Source organism: Musca domestica, unplaced genomic scaffold, assembly GCF_030504385.1.
Source record: "Musca domestica strain aabys unplaced genomic scaffold, Musca_domestica.polishedcontigs.V.1.1 32, whole genome shotgun sequence".
NCBI classification, from domain to species: domain Eukaryota; kingdom Metazoa; phylum Arthropoda; class Insecta; order Diptera; family Muscidae; genus Musca; species Musca domestica.
This window is the reverse complement of record NW_026712311.1, coordinates 5,589,016-5,613,056: the sequence shown is the minus strand read 5'-3', so window position 1 is coordinate 5,613,056 and position 24,041 is coordinate 5,589,016. Positions and strand designations below refer to the sequence as shown.

The 24,041-nt window shown below is 33.0% G+C and overlaps 1 protein-coding gene and 1 long non-coding RNA gene across 2 annotated transcripts in view; one reads left to right on the top strand and one right to left on the bottom strand.

The window, feature by feature from the left end:
* The window catches only part of LOC109613530 (uncharacterized), a 154,850-nt gene that overhangs the window by 102,919 nt on the left and 27,890 nt on the right, over positions 1-24,041 (top strand). The window contains exon 4 of the long non-coding RNA XR_002195043.2: positions 18,891-18,938. This is a non-coding gene — a long non-coding RNA (uncharacterized LOC109613530). The remainder of the gene's footprint in view (positions 1-18,890; positions 18,939-24,041) is intronic.
* The window catches only part of LOC101892460 (laminin subunit alpha-1), a 195,994-nt gene continuing 187,027 nt past the window's right edge, over positions 15,075-24,041 (bottom strand). The window contains exons 15-19 of the mRNA XM_020038479.2: positions 23,031-23,682; positions 19,213-19,831; positions 19,009-19,142; positions 18,552-18,780; positions 15,075-15,875 (exon numbers count right to left, since the gene is read on the bottom strand). Coding sequence (XP_019894038.2) covers positions 15,718-15,875; positions 18,552-18,780; positions 19,009-19,142; positions 19,213-19,831; positions 23,031-23,682 — 1,792 coding nt within the window. The 3' untranslated portion in view covers positions 15,075-15,717. The remainder of the gene's footprint in view (positions 15,876-18,551; positions 18,781-19,008; positions 19,143-19,212; positions 19,832-23,030; positions 23,683-24,041) is intronic.

The following is a 24,041-nucleotide window of genomic DNA, read 5'->3' as shown; positions in this document are numbered from 1 at the left end:
CCGGCTTCGTTGCAATCGTGGGGGGCAAGCTGGCAAGGTGAGCGGAAGGAAGTTGGCCATGCTTGCGGTTCATAAATACATATCGTGGATTTTGCAGTTTAGATGTTATATCAATTTTCATGGCAATGTAGGCGTTTGTCTTTTCCTTTACGCCAACTTGAAAACAAATCGCCATCATCGTTTTTTGCTGTTTTATTGTAGGATTTTCGTTATGTTATGAAGAAACCACCGCCAAACTTAAAAACCCACAGATTTTCCAAAGCAGTTTCTTCTGCTGCTGCTTCCGCTGCTCCTGTTTACCGGTATTGTGGAAATCAGCAGCAGGGTATCGACGATTTATTTATTGCATAATAAAACTTGAATGGTAGAACAATATTTTAATTTCGTTGGCAAAATTATGAATGATTCCACGAAACGGCAAGAATCCGTTAGTCAAGAGACATTCCAAAGGCGTTTTCGAAAAAAGCGGAGGGGGTATGACATTGTCTCCCGGGTAAATGACATTTGAAAATAATTAGGCTAACCTTGTGTTTGCCGTTGTGTGTGGGTGTTGTAAAATGCAGCTTGCCTGCCTTCCTTCCATTCATCATGTGCTTGCCTACCCATAACTTTCGCTTTTTCTCTCTCCATCTCTCGGCAAAACCAAAACCATTTAACTTTCTTTCCCCCAAAACCACATTAGTATTGAATTGAACCACAACGACGTATTTGATGTGTTTTGTTAATAAATCTTTATAATTAATTGTAATTCAATCCGAGTGTAATAAAGTATTGGATGTCGGAGAGGTGATAGGAACGAACCATGACTACTCTCTATGCATTGCCAGACTGCTGCTCCTCTTAGGAAACCACATATCTTGAGTATTGAAACTACAAATATAGGAGACCTTCACATGGCAGACAAACGCAACAAATAACAAGACAAAGAAAACAAATAATTAATGACACATGTCAATCGAAGTCAAATGGAGCGGAGAAAAAAAAACGAAGGGGGAGGGGTGGGAAGTCATTTGTTGTGCCACTAAATTTGCATGTCTCTTCGCTGGTGGATTTTTAATAAACAACATTGGAGTTGTATTTGTAGGATATCAATGGGGAATTTTTTAGATACAAAACAGTAATGGGCTTCCATGGATGGACACAAGCCCAGTGAAGCCTCCTATAGGCGAAATATCAAACAAACAAATGAACTTTCTATAGCGAGATAGCTTCTATAAAAACTCGATAGGGTATTTTATAGCTAGAGGAATGGACCATTTAAGTATCTACCTTGATCTATCTTTTATAGATAGAAATCCTTCGAGTTTTTTAATGGATAAGGTCCATTGGTCTCTGTTATGGATAGGAAACCATTGTCATATTCTATGAATCGAAAAGTCCTCAAAAAATAGAAGTTTGTCCATGAATAGCAGAAAGTAGTGGATGGCGGGATATTGAGGTCCCCTATAGTAATAAGGCTATATCTCCCTACTTTATATAGAAGACCATTGATATCTTCTATAACTACGATGTATTTAATGTATGGATCGCCATAGAGATAGTTTATCCTTCTATGGGTAGTCTTCTTTGAATCGATAGATAAAACGTCAGTTCTGCTCAAAAATATTTTGTAAAAAACTTGGGTATTCTTAAGAAAGTATACCATGAAAAACATAATTTTATTTTTCTATGGAAGTTCTTGAAAAAATATACTTCAAATCTATTAAATCTCTTAAAAATCAACATAATATTAGTATTATTTTTTCTCAAAAACAACAAAAAATAAGAATTTGTCCTAAAATCCAGAATGAACTACCAAAATATTTTGAAAACCTAAAAAAAATAAATATACAAGGTGCCAAATTTGTACTATACAGGGTGAGATGACAAAACTGCAACCATCTTCAGATTGCTGTCATTTCTAAGCCACTTGTCCGACAGGTTTTAAAATTATCCGAGTGACTTCTGATTATATTGTTTACAAGCGTACACAAGCATTTTGGTGAGAATTTTCCAGAAAAAAGTTATTCGTGATGGTATTCAAGCGTGATAGTGTCATTTCTTTATATTTGCCTGGAAACCACTAGTGGCTATCGTTAGAGCACTCCAGCATTTAAATGTGAAAAAATCTTTTGTGTCTCGTAACATCGCTAGTTAAAGGGATACTGGTAGCGTAGCCCAACGTCAAGGATGTGGACAGAAGAAAACAGCAACATCAGCAAAAATGGTTCGAAAAGTAAAGAAGCGATTTGATCGAAACCCGAAAAAGTGGCAGAAAAATGGCCCGTGAGTTGAACATATCACAATATTCTATTCGGCAAATATTGAAAAATGAGCTCGAGGTAAAGCCATTGAAATTCCAAAAAGTGCAAGAACTTACACTGCAACAGAAGGAAATTAGACTCAAATGAGCTAAAGGGTTGCTTCGCTTGGCCGAAAGTGGTGAACTGCCGAGTTTGACTTTCTCCGATGAGAAAACATTCATTGTCCAGCAGTTTTTAAACAAACAAAATTATCGTGTTTATTTGCCAAAGAGGTCAGCTGAAAATGTGCACCCTCGGTTGGCTACCAGAACTCAAGCGCCGGCCATGGTGACGGTGTGGGTCGCCATAACAGCCGATGATCGCTCTCCGCTCGTATTAATTCCACGGTCAATTAATACGAATAAATGCCGTATATTATAGCGAAATATTCTGGAGGAAGTATTGAAGCCTCGGGCACGCAAACATTATGACCGCAGACCTTGGACATTCCAACAGGATTCAGTACCATCGCACGCGCCACCCAAGAATGGTAACAAAATGAGGTTCCTCGCTTCATTTCTAGCGTACAACGGCCTGCAAAATCTCCGGATACCAATCCGTTGGACTATTGTGTCTGAAGTATTTTGGAAAGCAAGGTTGACACGAAAAAATACCAAAGTGTCGATCACCTCAAGCAAGCGCTTCGCCGGGAGTGGCCCAAATACCGCAGAGCAACATTCGGGCAGCGTGTGACGGTTTCATTGGTCGTTTGAAGGCGATAATTCATGTCAAAGGTGACCAATTCGAACAAATCTAAACTTTTTTTAAAATTTGATGCTATTTCCGACATTTTTGCTTGCAGTCAATAAAATTAAAAAAAAAAAATGTGAAAATTATGCCGTTCGACTTTGTTGCAGTGTTTTTATCTCACCCTGTATATACTTTGTGGAGTCCAAAATGTATATTTCGAGGTGTTACAAGCGGAATGACAAACTTATACACCACAAGATGGTCGGGGTATTATGTCTTTGTGCATTTGTTTGTAACAGGCAAAAGGAAACGAGATAGACCCATAGTTCCTTTTTATGATCTGCATAGTATCACATTCTGAGTCGATTTATACATGTTCGTCCGTCCGTCCGTCTTTCCATGTATTTTTGTGAACAAAATACAGTTCGCATTTATTACCCGATACAGATGAAATTTTGCACAAATCATTTGTTTGGCCCAGATCCCATATATATCTTCGTCCGATTTGCCTTTTATTGTGCACCAAACGTGTTATATCAGCCAGAATAGTGTGGAATTTTGCACATACAAACAAATTAGGCCTGAAAATAAGTATGCCAAATTTGATCGAAATCGGTTCAGAGATAGCTATAGTTCCAATATATATTGTTCATCCGATTTGTTATGTTTGTCCTTCGCAGCCGTAATATGCACTCTGTAACAACAATATTTGTGGAAATATATCAAATGCAGCTCAGAAATACATTTGAAATATGGCACTTACGACCGAATTGAGTCTAGAAGCTAGCATGTCAAATTTGGTGAAGATCGGTGCAGATCCACAGACGTAAATATGCACTTCGTAACAACGATATTCAGGGAAATATATGAAATACAGCTCAGAAATATCTTTGCCAAATTTTATCAGGATGGGTTCTGATTTGGATATAGCTCCCATATATATATCAAATAGGCAATACAAGTCCGAATCTAAAAGATACAAATGCTTTGGCATATTTAGTCTTTTGAACTTTAAATAATAATTATAATCATGGCGTGTATGATTGAATCATCCTATAAAAACTTTTAATTGTTATGTGGAGCTCTACTAAATTAGCAAAGTGGTGTAGAGTATCATAAAGTCGGCCCCGCCCGACTTTAAGACTTTCTTTACTGGTTTTTTTTTCTTAAATCCATGTTTAATTGTCTATAGGTTCTTGAAAAATATACATATCTACTCCAAAGTTAGTTTTCTGTTATATTAGACAAAATTCAGTGGTTTATTGGTCTTTAAAAAATACTCTTCAAAATTCCACCATTGGTGGTCTGTTAGTCTTTTAAAATATATTCTTACGAAATCTATGTTTATAAGTCGTCTGGTCTTTAAGAAGTATTTAAAAATCAATTATTGTAAATCTGCTGGCCTTTGAGAAAAGTCCCTAAAAAATCCAAGTTTTTTAGTCTCCTGGTCCTTAAAAAATATCCTTATAGAAATCCATTTTTATAAGGATCTTTAAAAATGTACTTAGAAATAACTTTGGTTTTGTTTTAAGTTGTCGGAAAAAATTATTTATTTTTACTAACACATTGCTCTCTATTGCTCTCTCTTAGATTTCATAAAAATGCGCTTTCCTTGAAAATTAAAAAAAAAATCTTCAATAAATATCGAAAAGCCCTTAAAAAAGCTTCCTAAACAGATCAAAATTTTAAAATTAAGTATTTCGATTTTAACCCTAATAATGTCTATTTAAAAACTTATTTAAACTTTTAAAAGCCATAGTCCTTTTTCCCTGGAATATTCTTTTTTGGCTGTCAAAACTCTCTAGTTATTTTATTTATAACCACATTATCAATGTGTCACAGCTACTTTGTTTCAAATGGCTTTTGAAAGGCTCTCAGACGCGTTCTAAGCTGCATGTCAGCTATCGAATAAAAACACAATAAGACATTAATTTGATGAATGACACATCAACTTATCGGAGTATTGATATCAGTTTTTGTTTTATTGGAACTATCAATTAACATAAAAATCAAATTAATTTCAAATACAGAATTGTGGAACAGTGGAACCCCTCACTCTCACACGTTTTGCGGCCCTAAATATATTTATGGATTTTTTTCTTTTTTGGTTTTTGGTCCGGAACATTTGAGGAAAACTTTACCTCTCTTGACCATGACATTTTTTTGAGAAAATTTCTTCTTCTTATTTTTAGAAGGCTATCGATTTGTGCTACACTGTATTTGTTTACCTCAATTCAAACAAAATTGCTAAGGAGATAACCGAGGTAATTCTCTGTGTCATTTCTGTCCGGGTGAATGTCAATAAAACAGATGCTGCATTAATTTCTTGTACAAATCTGACAGTTATAGTGACTGTAATCATGTGGCAATTAAGCCAAGCTATAAAACATGCAACGCAACTAACGCTGATGGCGAGAGCAAAACCAACAACAAAAAAAAAAGACGGCCCATAAATGATCTGCCACCGATCATGATGACGTTGTCAAATCATTGACGATTGTCGATGACGGAGGAGATTTGCTGAAACTGGAGCCACCGTCAGCCAGAGTTTTCTATACAACAACATCAAACCAACAAAAAACGTGAAAAAATGAAAACATGAATGAATGACAGAAAACATATGACGCGTATCAAATATTGTCGTCTTGTATGTCAATTTTTTGTTATCGGTGTTGTTGTCGGTGTTGTTATGGGCCTCATATGTTGATGACATTGTTTTTCCGTACGTTCGAATGTATGTATGTGTGTATGAGTGTGATTGTTTTTTGTCAGTGATATTTTTACAAGCAATAATCGAATGATGAATGTCAATCAGGAATGCTGAAGTTGTGTTAATAAATTAATGGACCGAACGGTTCAAATGCAACGGAACTAAGTGCACCAGTTTTTTGGTTTGTTTTACGTTTTTTTGTTGTTCAGCAAAACAATGAACGGCCGACCAACCGACCTTGTTTTCTGTCTAATGACCCAATTCCTAAACGGTTTCCAATAAACTTGCCTTTTTTGTTGGTCTAGGTTTTTCTTTTCAAAGTTTATTAACATATTGAAACACCAGCCCGCCAAACTACCGATCGGCTGACCGACCAACCAGCCAACATTTAAATGTTGTCTGTCTGGTCGAAATGTTTGCAAGAGACCACCCCAGTGCAATGGAAGTTATAGGCTGGCGGCCACATGTTTAACCCGGTTGCCAGGCTAATGCTGCATTTTTTGTACAAAGATTATTTTTTCCATAAATAATTGAATATAATTTAACCCGTTTTCCAAAGTCCATCTACCACTCGATGGCATCTAAACACAACAAAAACAAAAAAACGGCATCAATCTTCCAGCAGAGAAAAATGAAATTAAAAGACATTCATTGAAGGAGCTGACGTGGAGGTGAAGTCCATCAAAAGTTGTTTACATAGAGAGTTATGGCCTTTAGCTATTGGTCAATCATTTTGCAAAAGAAAAAAAATTAATCTGCACACAGCCAGGAAAAACAAACAAGACGAGAGTGAAATGAATGTTCGCAGAAAAACCTAAAACCAATATCTTGGCCTTCTACCGGTATTGATGTCTGTCCTTTTTTAAAATGAAACCTTATTGCTTGGCAATAAATCAACCAAACAGAAGGAGATGATTTGTGGTTATGAAGAGGAAGGAAGTTTAAAAATTGAGGAACATAAAATAAGGTAAAAAAAATCTGTAAATAAACTTCATAAAATTAACAACCATAGCTCTAATTAGTCGTGAACCCTGTTCAAATATCCAGCACCATAGACTCGAGGAGTCTTGGATTTTTTTTAAAGTTTTATAGTTCCTAAATTATTGGTCTATTGTCCCAGAAACATTTTTAAAAATCTTACAAACTAATTAAAAAATAAGTTTGAAATAAGATTCTTAAAAATATTAGGGATTGTAGTTTCGAAGTCCCCTCAGAAAAATTATTAAAAAGGGTGTTTACAACAACAGATGTATGGTCTATTGGTTGTTTTAGTCACAATTTTAAAACTGATTTCTTAAAAATTGGAAGTTTGCAGGAAACATTTATGCAGGAAACTTGTAGCCTTAGTTTTGGTATAGTTCCCATATTATTGAACCTTCAGATATTCGGTATTTGTGTCATTTCTTTCGCCAGAATGACTTTACCGAACTCCGAAAAAATTCTTAAAAAATCAAGTTTGTTCGGGGGACTTCTGGGAGTCCTTGAATCCACGATTTCTATTCTTGGGGATTCTTAAAAAAATTTATGTTTCTTGTTCATGGTGTCCTCGAAAAAAATCCTTAAAAAATCCACGTTTCTTGTTTTTTGGGGTCCTCAGAAAAATCTATAGAAAAAAAATCTAAAAAAAAAATTCTTGGGGTACTGGAAAAAATCTATAGAAAAAAAAATCGCAAAAAAAAAATTGTTGGGGTACCCGAAAAAAATCTTTAGGGTCCTTCAAAAAAATATTTAAAAAACAACATTTCCAGTTCTTGGCGTCCTTGAAAAAAATCTTTAAAAGTCCACGTTTCTTGTTCTTGGGGTCCTCGGAAAAATTTCTTTAAAAATACAAGTCTCTGTGTTTAGGGTATTTGAAAAAAATTCTTTGAAAACAAAAAAAATTAAAAATACAAGTTTAATCTTCTTGGCGTTCTTGAAAAAAAAAAATTTAAAAATCAGTTTCTATTGTTCTAGGGGTGCTTAAAAATTTCTTTAAAAATCCATGCCTATTGTTCTGAGGGTCCTTGAAAAATTCTATAAAAAATTGACTTTTCTTGTTTATGAGGTTTTTAAAATCTTAAAAAATCCGTGTCTATGGTTCTTGAAGTCCTTGAAAAATTCTAAAAAAAATTGACGTTTCGTGTTCATGAGGTCCTTGAAGAAATGATTTAATAAATCCACTTTTTTATTTATGAGGTCCTTGAAGAAATCATTTAAAAAAATCCACGTTTCTTGTTTATAAGATCCTTGAAAAAATTCTTTAAAAAATCCAGTTTTATTGGTCTTTTTAACCTCTTTTTAAAAATTTACCCTTATTAGTATTTTGATCCTTGAAAATTTTTTTAAAAAAATCCAGGTTTATTGGTCTTTTGATCCTATTTTTAAAAATTTACCCTCATTAGTCTTTTGATCCTTGAAATTTTTTTTTTTAAATCCACGTCTATTATCTATTTGATCCTTGAAAAAAATCTTTAAAAAATCACAGTTTATTAGTATTTTGATCTTTAATTCTTTAAAAAAAATTCAAGTTTATTAGTTTTTGATTCTTGAAAAAATCTTTAAAAAATCCACGTTCATTAGTCTTTTGGTCCTTGAAAAAAATCTTTAAAAAATTAAGGTTTATTAATCTGTTGATCCTTGAAAAAAAATCTTTAAAAAATAGAGCTTTATTAGCCTTTTGATCCTTGAAAAAAATTCTTTTAAAAAACCACGATTAATGGTGGTTTGATCCTTGAAAATATTCCTTAAAAAATCTCTGTTTATTGGTCCTTTGATCCTTGAAAAAATTCTTTAAAAAATTCACGTTTATTTCTCTGGGGGTCCTAGAAATTAATTTCACAAAAAATTCACCTTAATAATACCTTAAAATCCTCGTGTAAAGTTTCAAGTGTCCTTGGAAAAAAATTCGTAAAAAAATCTTCATTTATTTATATGAAGATCCTCCAATATTAATTCTTCAAAAAATCCATATTTAATCTTCTGGAAGACTTTAAAAAAAATCTATGAAAATCTCATTTTTTATTCTCGTGTGTCCTTGAAAAAAATCTTTTAATAATCCTTTGAAGATTCAATTTTATTCGTCATTGAAAAATCTTATAAAAATCCACACTTATGACTCTGATAGTCCTTGACCATAAAAACGTTAAATAATCTATTCTTATGACATTGATAGTCACTGAAAAAGTGGAGGTTAAAGCTATAATAGTCCATGCAATTCTTTCTGTCTGTCGTCATTTTTCTTCTCCTACCTTATTATACTACCCCCAGGTTTTCTTCGTAACTATCAAATCATCTTGTTGTTCTTTCATTTCGTTCACTTGCGTGGATCTCGTTGGATGCAAAATTCATCCGTAACAACAGTAGCTGCAACGTAAAATGCTTAGACACCGATGTTTGATTTGCTCCCTCACTCTCTCCTCCAACCCCTAAGATGCAGTAGAGATTTCGTCATCTAGTCTGCAAATGCGTCGTCGTCGTCGTCGCCGCTCGTCACCGACATGCAATCGATCATGGTCCCGTAAATGTGTTTTGGAGGCAATTATCATGTCCGTACACAGGTAGTTAAAATTCATAAATGCAAGCTTTTCATCAGTGGAAAAATTTATGAGAATTTTAAATGAAATCTACATCGCAGACAAACAAGACGACGATAATATTTTAATTTAAAAAAATTAAAAAAGGGGCGGAGAAACTAATGAAGTTTAGAGGAGTTGAAAGGAGAATGGGGGAGAGGAGGATGGATTGATGTCATTATTGAAGGTAAAACTATGGAAATAAATTGGAAAACTGAAATTTATGGTTGCCTACTTTTGTGTGGGAGGAAGCAGAATGAAGGGACCAATGCAAATCATCTTAATTAACAAATTTGTAACTTTAGAGCTTATTGCCGGTTTAACTTCCTTTATATACAGGGTGAGTTAAGAAAACTGCAAAAAAGTCAAATGCCATAATTTTTACATTTTTTTTTTAAATTTCATTGAATGAAAGCAAAATATGTCGACAATAGCATCAATTTTAGAATAAGTTTAGATTTGATCGAATTGGTCACCTTTGGCACGAATTATGGCCTTCAAACGGCCAATGAAACCGTCACACAGCTGACCGAATGTTGCTCTGCGGTACTTTGGCCCATTCCCGCCCAAGCGCTTCTTGAGGTGATCGACAACTTGGTATTTTTTAGTGCCGACCTTGCTTTCAAAAGTACTCCAGACGCAATAGTCCAATGGATTGGTATCTGGAGATTTTGGTGGCCATTGTACGCTGGAAATGAAGCGAGGAACCTCATTTTGCAACCATTCTTTGTTGGAGCGTGCTGAGTGCGGTGGTGCTGAATCCTGTTGGAATTTCCAAGGTCTGCGGCCAAAATGTTTGCGTATCCAATGCTCTAATACACCCTCCAGGATATTTTCGCTATAATATTCGACGTTTTTTCTGATGCTACGGTCGATTATTATTGCCAACATATCCTGTATAAATTGAAATATTTCATCGAATCTTGCATAACACTACAAAAACATGTAGCATAATATTCCTTTGGTTTTAATTTCGATCTAACATGATTTCAATTCCGGCAATCTCATTTGCGGCAAACACATATCTTATGTCGCAACAAGATTTGTTAATATTTTTTAATTAACTCAAATTTGTCCAATTAAAACTCCATTTACAACGGATGACAGTCAATGGACTTTCTCTGGACATAACTAATTTGCCGCCCACTTCATTTAGGGTGTGAGTTGGTTGCCTGGAGTAAATATCGGTGAGTGTGTGTGTTAGTTTGCCAAAAGGAAACTAAAACCCAAAATCAAAACATTTGAAATCTAAACCCGGCTTCGTAATTGCAACGAATTGAACAATTTACCATGAATGTGGGAGTGTGTGGACATGGAACATGTTCGGCACCATGTGAATGAAACAAAACCAGTCCAGTCCAACCGGCAACAAAAAAAAATGAAAAGAAAATATGTCATGTTTTGAAGCCAAACTGCCATAAACATTAACAACAATCTAAATTTGTATATTTGCAGTTCGCCGTTGCTATTTTTAATTTCTTCATTTTTTACGTCAAAGGAAGCCAACTCGAACATTGAATCAAATCAGTAATGAACAATTTGGAGCATTTCTTTTAATTGCTTTGTTGATTAAAAAAAACAAACAAACTACCTCAAATCGTTTAACTCAAAATGGAAATGTATCAGAAAATCATAAATTTCTGTTTTATTTGAAAAAAAAAAAAACGAAACTCCACATGGACGTGTTTGTTTTTATAATAAATTTGCTAATGGCTCTAGTTTTTTTCTTGTATGGCGAAAAAAAAACACAAAATATTGCAACGAAAATTGTGTAAATTTTATTTTATCCAACAGTGACTGCCTGCTGGTTTTCAAGTCTTAAATCGTTAGTCCGAAGAAAAAAAAAACAAACTCACTTTTTGTCAAACAATTATCGAAAACAATTTAGAGCGTAGATTTCTTTATGACACCGATGACATCGTAATCAAATGGTAAATTGAATTTATATGATGCAATAACAAAATTGTAAAATACAGTGGAACCAAACTTTTGCAAGCCAAATTTGATACTAATATACACAAAATAAAAAAAAATTAAAAATATGCTCAATTGCTATACCCTCAAGGTATAAATTAGATATTGTCGGCTTCCTTTCATAAAACACCAATCAAATCCACGTTTCTTCTTCTTAAAAAATCGATGCCTCTTTTTTAGGTTCCTTGAAAAAAAAATTTAAAAAGACCCACGTTCCTTCTTATGAATTCCCTAGAGAATCTATAAAAGTAGTAAAAAAATGCAAGTTTGTTAGTCTTTAAAATCTTAAAAAGATGGCTTTTGGTCCTTGAAAAAAGTTCTTTAAAAAATCAAGGACTATTGTTATATTGGTCCTTGCAAAAATTCTTTAAAAAGTCAATTTCTTCAAAAACAATCCTTAAAAAATCTACGTTCATTAGTTTTTTGGACTTTGAAAACATTTTTTAAAAAATCTCCTTTTTTAGTTTTTTAGCCATTTAAAAAATGTATTCCATATTTTTTTAAAAAACTCAGGTTTTATTGGTCTTTTGGTCCTTAAAAAAAGGTTTAAAAAATCGACTGTTATTGATAGTTGGATCTTTTAGGTCCTTCAGAAAAGTTCTTTAAAAAAAATCTTTAAAAAATCGACGTTTATTGATAATTTGATCTTTTAGGTCCTTGAAAAAAATCTTTAAAACACCCGTGTTTATTGTTTATGTTTAAGGTCCTTGAAAAAATTCTTTAAAAAAATCCACGTTTAATGATAGATTGAAAAAAAAATTAAAAAATCCGTGTTTATTGTTTATGTTCTTGGACCTTGAAAAAAGCTGTTCAAAAAATCCAAGTTTATTGATAGTCTGGTCCTTAAAAAAATTCTTAAAAAATCCATTTTTATTGATAGTTTAGTCCTAGAAAAAATTCTTTAAAAAAATCCATTTTTAGTCCTTGATTTTTTTTAAATCAATGTTTATTGATAGTTTGGTCCTTTAGGTCCTTCAAAAAAATTCTTTAAAAAAATCCGTGTTTATTGTTTATGTTTTAGGTCCTTGAAAAATGTTCTTCAAAAAAAAATCACGTTTATTGATAGTCTGGTCCTTTAGGTCCTTGGAAAAATTCTTTAAAAATCCATGTTTATTGATAGTTTGTTCCTTTAGATCCTTGAAAAAAGTTATTTATTGTTTATGTGTTAGGTAAGTTTATTGTTTATGTGTTAGGTGCTTGAAAAAAGTTCTTCAAAAAAATCCACGTTTATTGATAGCCTGGTCCTTTAGGTCCTTGAAAAAAAAAATTCTTAATAAAAAACTATGTTTATTGATAATCTGGTCCTTTGAGTCCTTCAAAAAAATTCTTTCTTTTATTTATATAATTTGGTCCTTTAGTCCTTGAATTTTTTTTAATTCTTGTTTATTCCTTTAGATCTTTGCAATAAGTTCTCTAAAAAATCCACGTGTATTGGCTTCCTGGTTCTTAAAAAAAGTCCTTTAAAAATCCATGTATATTGATAGTTTAATCTTTTAGGTCCTTGAAAAAGTTCTTTAAAAAATCCAAGTTTATTGAAAGTTTGGTCCTTTAGGTCTTTGAAAAAAATTCTTTAAAAAATCCATATTTATTGATAGTTTGTTCCTTTAGGTCCTTGAAAAAAAGTTCTTTCAAAAATGCACGTCCATTGATAGTTTGGCCCTTTAAAAAAAACTTTAAAAATTCAAAATGTATAGGCTTTTTGGTCCTTGAAAAAAAATCATTTAAAAATCCTTTGAAACCCACGTATCACATTAATGGGTTCCTTGAAAAATAGTCTTTAAAATTCCACGTTTAGCCCTGGAAAAAACTATTAGAAATTCATGTTTCACGTTCACGGGGTTCTTGAAAAATAGTATTTTAAAAATTCAGATTTTTTGGTCTTTTGGTCCTTGAAAAAATCCTTTAGAAATTAACATTTATTAATCTTTTAGTGCTTTACCAAAATTCTTAAAAAATCCACATTTATTGGCCCTTGAAAACAGTTCTTTAAAAAATCCCTGTCTATGGGTCTGCTTGTCCTAAAAAAATATCTTTTAAATATCCATACTTCTTGTACTTTTCATCCTGGAAAAAGTCTCTTTAAAAATCTTTTATTGGTCTTTTGGTCCTTGAAAAAATTTCTTAAAAAATCCTCGTTTCCTGTTCTTGGGATCCTTGAAAATGTCTTTAAAATTGGTATTTCTTGTTCTTGGGGTCTTTGAATTTTGTTTTTTAAGTCAAGGTTTATTGGTCTTTTGGTCCTTGAAAACAAAAATTCTTCAAAAATCCAAGATTCTTATTTTTAGGGTCCTTGAAAAAATTCAAAATTTCTTGTTCTTGGGGCACCTATTTTTTTGTTTTGCTTTTTTTAAACCATTTTTTTTCTAGAAAAACAATTTTAAAAAGTCCACGTTTCATGTTCGTGGAGTACTTGAAGAAAATTATAAAAAAAATCGGAATTTCTTATTTTTGGGGTCCTCGAAAAAAATCTTTAAAAAGTCCACGTTTCATGTTCACGGAGTCCTTGAAAAAATCATAAAAAATCGGAATTTCTGGTTCTTGGGGCCCTTGAAAAAATTCTTTAAAAAATCCACGTCAATTCGTCTTTTGGACATTGAAAACATTTCTTTAAAATACGAAGGCTAATTAATCTTGTGGCCCTTAAAAAAATTCTTTAAAGCTCCACTTTTCTAGTTCTTGGGGTCCTCGGAAAAAAATTCTTTAAAAAATCACAGTGTCTTCTTTTTGGAGCGGCTAAAAGTAAAAAAAAATCCCATTCTTAAAAAAACACATTTCTGTTTTAGGGATCCTTAAAAAAATTCTGTAAAAATCCTCGTCTCTTTTTAAGTCCCTGAAATAAATTTAAAACGTCAAAGTTTCTTGTTCTTACTAAAAAAATTATGTTTCTTTTACTTAAGGTCCTCGAAATTGTTTTTTTTTTTTTTTAATCCACGTTCATTCTATTGGGGTCTTTTAAAAAAAATCTTTCAAAATGTCACATTTATTCTTCTGGGTGTTTTTGAAAAAAAAATTTGAAAAGGAAAGTTGCTTCAAAGTACGAGATAGAAAACATCGGAAAAATGTTTGGATAAATACTTTAATAAATACACTTACCTTTTTCGAAATGCCAAATTAACACATGTTTCCCTTAATTTTGTAAAAATTTGTTTGATTTTTATTTAAAAAATATATATGTATAATAGTTTTTTTATAAAAATATTTTTGTATACCAAGAAATAAAAATAAATAAATAAAAAAATGGCTTTGATATTTGGGTTTTTTTCTTAAGAAATTTGAACTTAGTTGCTAATTATTTTCATGTTACATAAAAATATTTTTTTATTTTCAATTTTAAAATGTATATGAATTTATATACAAATGCTGGATGAGAGTTCTTATTTTTTGTATAATTCTTAAAAAATAGACGTTTAGTTTACAACACAGAAAACTACTGTACACTCATAATATATATAAAACACTTAATTAAATATTTTGTTTAAACAAGAGATTCTTATGTATATATAGTAAATTACATATTACATTTATAAATACATCGTTTGTTCGTTAAAATGGTGGTTGGCTACTTAAAAAAAAAACTATACACTGGGGTTATATAAATTAAGGCTCTTAATTAAGTTTTTGTTTTTTTTTTACTTTACATTCTCAAAATATTTTAAAATTACTGAAATTGAAGGCATTTTATCAGGACCAATATTTTAAACTACATATTGTGGGGGTTTCAGGTCATAGTATGGACAAAAAAAAATTGGCCTGTGTATGTGTTGACCAAAATAATAAAGAACATTTTTTTTTAAGGCTTTCCTTTTCACTGCAAATTTCAGATCATTAAGCTCGTCTCGAAAGAGAAAACAAACACATTTTTTTTTAAGTTTTGTAAAAAATAAATAAAAACTAAACTGTATTTATTTAAAGCCTCTACTACTTAAACTATTGCATTTCTAGGAAAGGGGGAAAGGCAAAAAAGAGATTTGTGTTTGTTTTTATTCATCTGTCTAACATAAAACTTAATTTAAAATACATTTACTTAATTATAATAAATAATGCAATCAAATGCAGACACTGGTTGTAATAAATATTTCTCTTTTTTTCGAAAACAAAATTCATGGAAAGTAAGAACAAACGTTTTCTTTTACCAAAGCTTTTTCTCTCTTTATGTGTGTGCGAGAGAGAGAGAAAAATCACTAGTAAAGCTATATCACAAAAGTTCCTTTCTCCAAAGTGGGTTAAGGAAAAAATGTTGGCTCTCGTTTCGATTTCTTGGAAAATTTTACATTTTTACAGCTTTTGTGATTTTGTGAAGCTTTCTTGGATTTAAGCGTATTTCTTTTGTTGTTGTTTCGCATATGTATTTGCATGATTGTTTTTTGTTTAATATTTTAAGTATATGGCAGTTGATTTTTGTTTTTAGTATGGCATCACATTTTATACGACCTTCATTCTCCACCCTCTTCTCCATCTTCTACTTCTCCTTATAATACTCTTTGGGCGTTAGGATTTTCGTTTTGTGAACTCAGCTTTCTAAATTCCCCGTTACCAGGCATTCACTGAGCAAAACATTGTGCAGGGCATCCATATCCACCCAATCTCGCCGTTCGTTTCGTATGGACACATTTCGTATGCAACCTTTAAAGTTTTCACGGGATAATAGGGAACCGCTGGAGGCCACGTCTGAAAGAAAAAGAGATATATCTTATATTTTAAAATATCCAAAAAATTGTTTTCCGTCTTCTCAAATCCTTCTAGTAGACTTAACGGGCAGACTATTTCTGCTAGTACATAATGACCCCTTACATCCTGGAACTATCGTATTTTTAAGAACCATCTACCAAATCTTCTTAAATACCAAAATTGAAACAAATTCGTGGATATTTGTGACTAGGTTTATCAAAATACCGAATATAGGTGAGTATCGTTATATGTGCGTTATAGAAAAACGTGGACCTGAATTTTCAATATTGTGTCGCCGGAGCTAGCCCATTATGAAGTATAAATACCAATTTGTAGACAAATCCATGGAAAAAATGTGGCAAAAATAATCAAAATACTGAATATCCGGAGCTAGAACCCATTACGGGCTTATATATACCATGTTCCGCCATCGCAAACTATAAATACCTATTTTTAAACAAAACTATGAAAAAATGTGGCAAAAACCACCAAAATAATGTCAACCATTCAAAACACAATACAAATTGTTCTGTCAAATTTCTACCGTTGTATAGAGATTATACGATATCGTGGACCTATATAGACACTTTTCTTTCAGGGTGTAAAGTACTTACAAACAAATCCTTGTGTGGATTTTAGACAATTCCATGAAAAAATCTGGCTAAAATCATCAAAATACCAAATATCGGGGGTACAAATACAGCCCATTTTCTATCTTGACCTGCCTGCAATCAAAATAGTGATCTTGCAAAATTTTAGCTCCTATTTTAATTCGTTTTGACTCTATCGTGATTAAAACAGACATACAGGGCTAAGGCTCCTTAGAATTTTACGCTGCTGAGAAATATACAGGGCGAGATGAAAAAATCGCAACCAACTTCAGCTGTTAAAATTATTCCAGTAGGACAGGTCATTATATTGTTTACAGGCGCACAAAAGCATTTTGGTGAGAATTTTCCAGAAAAAAGTTATTCGTGATGGAATTCAAGCGTGATAGTGTGATTCCGTTAAAATTGACCGCAAAACCACAAGTGACTATCGTTAGAGAACTCCAACATTTAAATGTGAATAAATCTTTTGTGTCTCGTACCATCGCTCGTTACCGTGATACTGGTAGCGTAGCCCGACGTCAAGGAAATGGACGGAAGGAAACAGCCACCTCAGCAGAAATGGTTCGAAAAGTAAGGAAGCGACTTGATCGAAGCCCGCGTCGCAGTGGCCGAAAATGCCCGAAAAATGGCTTGTGAGCTGAACATATCGCAATATTCCATTCGGAAAATATTGAAAAATGAGCTCGGGGTAAGGCCATTGAAATTCCAAAAAGTGCAAGAACTTACACCGCAACAGAAAGAAAAATCAAAAGAGCTAAAGAGTTGCTTCGCTTGGCCGAAAGTGGTGAACTGCCGAATTTGGTTTTCTCCAATGAGAAAACATTCGTTGTCCAGCAGTTTGTAAACAAACAAATGATCGATCGTGTTTACTTGCCAAAGAGGTCAGGTGAAAATGTGCACCCTTGCTTGGCCACCAGAACTCAAGCGCTGGCCATGGTGATGGTGTGGGCCGCCATAACAGCCGATGGTCTGTAGGGTGTAGTAAAGCATTGGTCACACAAACATTTTGGTCGCAGACCTTGGACAACAGGACTCAACACCATCGCTCTCAGCACGCGCCACCCAAAAATGGTTACAAAATGAGTTTCCTTGCTTCATTTCCAGCGCACAATGGCCACCAAAATCTCCGGATACCAGTCCGTTTGGCTATTGTGTCTGGAGTACTTTGGAAAGCAAGGTTGGCACTAAAAACACCAAAATGTCGATCACCTCAAGCAAGCGCTTCGCCGGAAATGGGCCAAAATACCTCAGAGCAACATTCGGGCAGCGTGTGACGGTTTCATTCGCCGTTTGAAGGCCATAATTCGTGCCAAAGTAGACCAATTCGAACAAATCTTAACTTATCTAAAATGTGATGCTATTTCCGACATTTTTTATGGCTTTTGACTTTGTTGCAGTTTTTTCTCTCATTCTGTAAGGGTACCTCCCTATATTCGGTGTTTTGATGATTTTAGCGACCTTATTTACCGGAATTTTTTTAAATGTTATATTTGATGTCCGTAATGGATACTACAGCCTAAGACAGACATTTTTTTGTGCAGGTCCCCGTCTTCTTGTAGCCCCCATATAACGGCATCTCCCGATATTCGATATTTTGATGATTTTAGCGACATTATTCACCGGAATGGTTTCAAACTTGGTATTTGAAATTTGTAATGAATAGTACAGCCTAAGACAGGAAATTGTATGTGCGGATCCACATTTTGGTATAGCCACCATACAACGGTGCCTTCCTATATTCGGTATTTTAATGATTTTAGCTACATTATTCCCCGAATGGCTTATGACAAAAGTTGCCTATGCAGGTCCACATCGTCGTATAGACCCTAATATAACGGCTACATTCGGTATTTTTAAAATCTCAATAGAATTTTTAAGTTTTTTTTTTCAATTGCCAAATTCGTTTCAAATGGTGGAGGTTATTAAAAGTTCGGCCCGGCAGAACTTACAGCTTTTTTACTTGTTTTATATATTCTCTATTAATTGTTTATTGATGTAACGTCTATACGTGCCGGACACAACACAGTGTTTACTTAGGTTGTTTATAAAGAAAATTTTGTCTTACCTGGTATTCCTCCTATATAGAGCGGTGATTTGGTCTGTACCTTGCCAACCGTTCTCTGTTGGGCAACAGCAATTGTGGCTGGCATTTGGTCGATTCTCAGGGCAATTTGTTCGTAGTCATATAAAGCAGAAATATTATGCCACTTGTTGTCACACAAGGCATATTTTGTGGGCAACAGCGATTCCACGCGGAAGGGATTGCCATCGCCCAGGTCACAAGAGAAAATAATCTAATTAAAAAAAAAGAAATGAAATAAAAACAAAGAAAAAGAAAATAATTCAAGAAATAAATAAAATAAATTTAAAAATGAATATAAAATTTAATATTATTTTTTTTTAGGTGCGTGGCCGAAATTTCTGATGTGGAACTTTTTATTTTATCATTGAGGTAAGTTTTTATTATTAATGTCTTAAAATTTAACCCTGACTAAACCATAATGAGAATTTAAATTACTTACATTTCCATTAAATAATTCCAAAGACAGAGCCGGAAAGCCGGTAGGTTCCGATATACTCAGCAGTATTCCAGACAGCTCAGAAGTTCTAAATTCCATTTCCAATTCCAAATATTTTCCGACATGGAAATTTCGTTCTGCAAAGAAGGTTATACAAAACATAAGTATTTCCTCAGTCCCTCACACAAATGGTCTCCATATACTTACTATACACCGCATATGCATCTCCGGGGAAGTACGAACCCCTTTCGACATGCGGGAAACACTGGCCGACATGTAAATGCTTGCCCGGCTTAGCCAAATCTTGTGTATTATTGGCAATGGCAAATTTACGCAAACAGCCCTTAAACGGTTCAATACGCATCAGTAATTCCGAGGGCATTTTCGGTGGATTCTCGGGCAAACCACCGACAAACATAACATTCGAGGCGGATATCTTTTTCGGTATTTTCATTTGTGCGGATGTTTTCTGATCGGTTTTTCCAATTTCCACGGACATGGTCACCTTACGATCGGTACACATCAATGTTACATGATGCCATTCGCCATCATTCAATTTGGCATGCAAGGGCAACTCTTCACGACGTCTACCTCTTACAATCAATAAAAGATGACCATCTTTCAATACGAGAGCGAGATAATGTTTTTGCTTATCTTTCATACCGGGTGCCATGAATATCAAACCATTCGGATAGAAGGAACGAAAATCGAATGAAATTTGGAAATTCTTTTGCCAGTAATAACGCATGGGGGTCTGTAGCTGGGCATAGCTGTAGGGTTCGTCGCCAAATTTAAAAGCATTCGGTTCGTAGGAATAGCTGCCAACCTAATGGATAGGAAAATAATAGAAAATAGTAATATTTGGAGATCGAGAAAGAAAGAAGAAAGCAGAAACAGCAACAACAAAAATCTAGGAGAACATTCAGAAACTACATTTCAGCAAAAAATGCCATCCCTCCCATAATAGCGTATTTATAGTTCGTCTAGCACAGAAATGTTGTGAAATGTAATAGTTTCTATAGAAAATATTTTGAAACGTAATATTTCTTCTAAAAAATCATAACAGACTATTTTCTATAAAAAAATGTGGAACATAATATTTTCTATAGAAAATCTTGTGGAACATAATATTTTCTATAGAAAATCTTGTGGAACATAATATTTTCTATAGAAAATCTTGTGGAACATGATTTTTTCTATAGAAAATCTTGCGGAACCTAATATTTTCTATAGAAAATTTTGTGGAACATAGTATTTTCTATAGAAAATCTTGTGGAACTCACTATTTTCTATAGAAAATTTTGTGGAACATGATATTTTCTATAGAAAATTTTTTGGAACACATTATTTTCTATAGAAAATCTTGTGGAACACATTATTTTCTATAGAAAATCTTGTGGAACACATTAGTTTCTATAGAAAATCTTGTGGAACACATTAGTTTCTATAGAAAATCTTGTGGAACACATTAGTTTCTATAGAAAATCTTGTGGAACACATTAGTTTCTATAGAAAATCTTGTGGAACACATTAGTTTCTATAGAAAATCTTGTGGAACACATTAGTTTCTATTGAAAATCTTGTGGAACACATTAGTTTCTATAGAAAATCTTGTGGAACACATTAGTTTCTATAGAAAATCTTGTGGAACACATTAGTTTCTATAGAAAATCTTGTGGAACACATTAGTTTCTATAGAAAATCTTGTGGAACACATTAGTTTCTATAGAAAATCTTGTGGAACACATTAGTTTCTATAGAAAATCTTGTGGAACACATTAGTTTCTATAGAAAATCTTGTGGAACACATTAGTTTCTATAGAAAATCTTGTGGAACACATTAGTTTCTATAGAAAATCTTGTGGAACATGATTTCTTCTATAGAAAATCTTGTGGAGCACATTATTTTCTATAGAAAATCTTGTGGAACACATTATTTTCTATAGAAAATCTTGTGGAACACATTATTTTCTATAGAAAATGTTGTGGAACACATTATTTTCTATAGAAAATCTTGTGGAACACATTATTTTTTATAGAAAATCTTGTGGAACATATTATTTTTTATAGAAAATCTTGTGGAACACATTATTTTCTATAGAAAATCTTGTGGAACACATTATTTTCTATAGAAAATCTTGTGGAACACATTATTTTCTATAGAAAATCTTGTGGAACACATTATTTTCTATAGAAAATCTTGTGGAACACATTATTTTCTATAGAAAATCTTGTGGAACACATTATTTTCTATAGAAAATCTTGTGGAACACATTATTTTCTATAGAAAATCTTGTGGAACCTAATATTTTCTATAGAAAATCTTGTGGAACCTAATATTTTCTATAGGAAATCTTGTGGTACCTAATATTTTCTATAGAAAATCTTGTGGAACCTAACATTTTCTATAGAAAATCTTGTGGAACATAATATTTTCTATAGAAAATCTTGTGGAACATAATATTTTCTATAGAAAATCTTGTGGAACATAATATTTTCTATAGAAAATCTTGTGGAACATAATATTTTCTATAGAAAATCTTGTGGAACATAATATTTTCTATAGAAAATCTTGTGAAACATAATATTTTCTATAGAAAATCTTGTGGAACACATTATTTTCTACAAAAAATCTTGTGGAACATAATATTTTCTATGGAAAATATTTTGGAATACAATATTTCCTATAGACAATTTTGTGGAACTTAATTTTTTCCATAGAAAATTTTGGGGAACTTGTGTTATTCTGTTGAGTATACGATTTGTTGTTCAAATAGTATTGTGGAATATGACATTTTCTACTATCTGTCCTCTAGAGAACTTCTTCTTAGTCTAGGTGATTTGGTTTGAGGTTTTCTGATTTTATTTTCCTTAAAGCTTTTTCACAGAAATTTTGAGGTTATGTGCATTTTGTTATTGTTATTTGTTATTAATGTGCCCAAGACCTTAATGGAGGGGGGTTACACTTTAGACCAACACTGATTTTTGTGTGATAGATAACACTTGCATAAAAGCTTTCCCAAAATCCAAAGTTGAAGGTTTTTTGTGTTAAGTACTTACTGTCACAAAGCTTTTGTGCTTTTTTCTGGTTATGATTGATTAAAAATGCCAAATATCGAGGGTTAATTTTGAAATAAAACCATGATGATTTTTATTTTGTTTTTGTTAAATATATAAAAGCTTTATTTTTAAATTAAACCAAAAAAGATGTAATGATGATTAGCAAATTAATAATTAATTAAAAATAAATTTAGCCAAATTCCAATGAATGAAATGAATGATGTGATCACTTAATGAATAGTGAGATTTTACAAAAACAAATTTAAAAATTATAAATATGAAAGCTTTTAGACGACATACTACACAAAAAGCAATGATGATTAAGAAGTGATGTGAGTTGTGTTGTGTTGATTGAAAAAAAAAACTTAAAAATAGTTTTAATATTTACAATTTGCAATGATGTGTGTTTTAATAACATTTTCTTAACTTTTTGTTTTTGTTTAACCAATACCAATGTTATGCCACCCCCCGGGAGGGGTGTAAAAGTCTTATGAGTAGTTATTATTGCCAAATGTTTATGTAAATTATCCTTAACAATTAGAGCTTAATTGGTATTACATTTAAATTATTATTATTTGGTTTTAGTCCTGAATGCGATGACCCTTTTCTATGGCGAGAATATATTCGAAAGGGTTAAAAAGTTTTTGATTTATGGCAATTAGTAGCATATTTCTGACTTTCAGCTTAAAGCTTAGAGCTTTATTTTATTCGAGCGCTTGCACGCGTTTGTGCGATTTTAGGCGAGTGTGGGTGGGGGTGTTTCTTATTTTAGATTTAAAAACATAACTTAACAACTAAAATCCTATAAAAAAGAAATTAAAAACAATTTAATAAATATTTACATGCAAAATTAGACCAATATTTAAAAAAGCTCTTTGATAGCTTAAGGCTTTCAAAATAATATAAAAATTAAAAATCAAGTCCCTTCCCCTTAGGTTTGTTTAAAATTAAAGTTTCTCACTTACCCTTTTGCATCCTTCGGGAGCTGCCGTAAAGCTTTTGCCGATCATGGGCTCAGTTTTCATTAGTATGTCACTCAAGCCATTGACACTACCCATGGCCGGGCCATTACGTCCGATTTGTACATTGACAAAGGATAGAGCTTGATTAAAGTTCACCGTTCGATTATTGAAGACAACATCTCGTATCGCTCCTTCCAGTTTATTAAATGTTGGCGCCAATGGTGTAAACTCATCATAGCTTGGTGCACCCCCAATATACAGACCACCAGCATCTCGAGGCATACTGACCATCGTTGGGGTGCCCATGAGATTTTTGCTCTCTTGTAATTCATCGTCGACCATTAGCTCAAGTTTGCGTCCGTTTTTCAACAAATTAACCACATGGAATTCGCCATCGTTGAGGGAAACATTCGACTTCAATTTCACCATACTTCGTCCCGAATTGACCCATACTTGGAGATGGCCATCAACAAGTGATATGGAATAGTTGCCTTTAATATCTTTGGCATCGTAGTCCTCCTCGACTTCGGGAGGATATGCGGAGAGCATGAGTAGGCAGTCATTTTGTAGGGTACGGAACACAAAGCCAGCATTGGCCCGTTTGCGCAGCGACTGGGCCGGAAGTTCAATATAGCCTTGACCCCTGAAACCGGCCCTGGGAGAGAAGATTGAGGGCAAGAAGAAAAAAATTAGAGAATAATAAAACAAATAAGAAGCAATCAAAGGGGTTCTTCGATAAAATTGTAATCCCAGGGTTACTACATCTCCCCAAAATGAACGTTTTTCAAAACCATTTTCGAAATTAAATACTGGACTAAAGTCCAATACTGGTCTCATAAAGTCATTTTTTATATTTAGGATTTTTTTCGTAGTTAACATTTATGGTGGCGGAGCCAGCAGAAGTGGTCTGATATAGTCTAGATTGTCTTGAATTTTATAGCAAAATTTCACTACGAGTTCTCAAAAATTTTAGGAACCAAGGTTCGAAATTAAAATGTTTTTAAAGATTTCTAG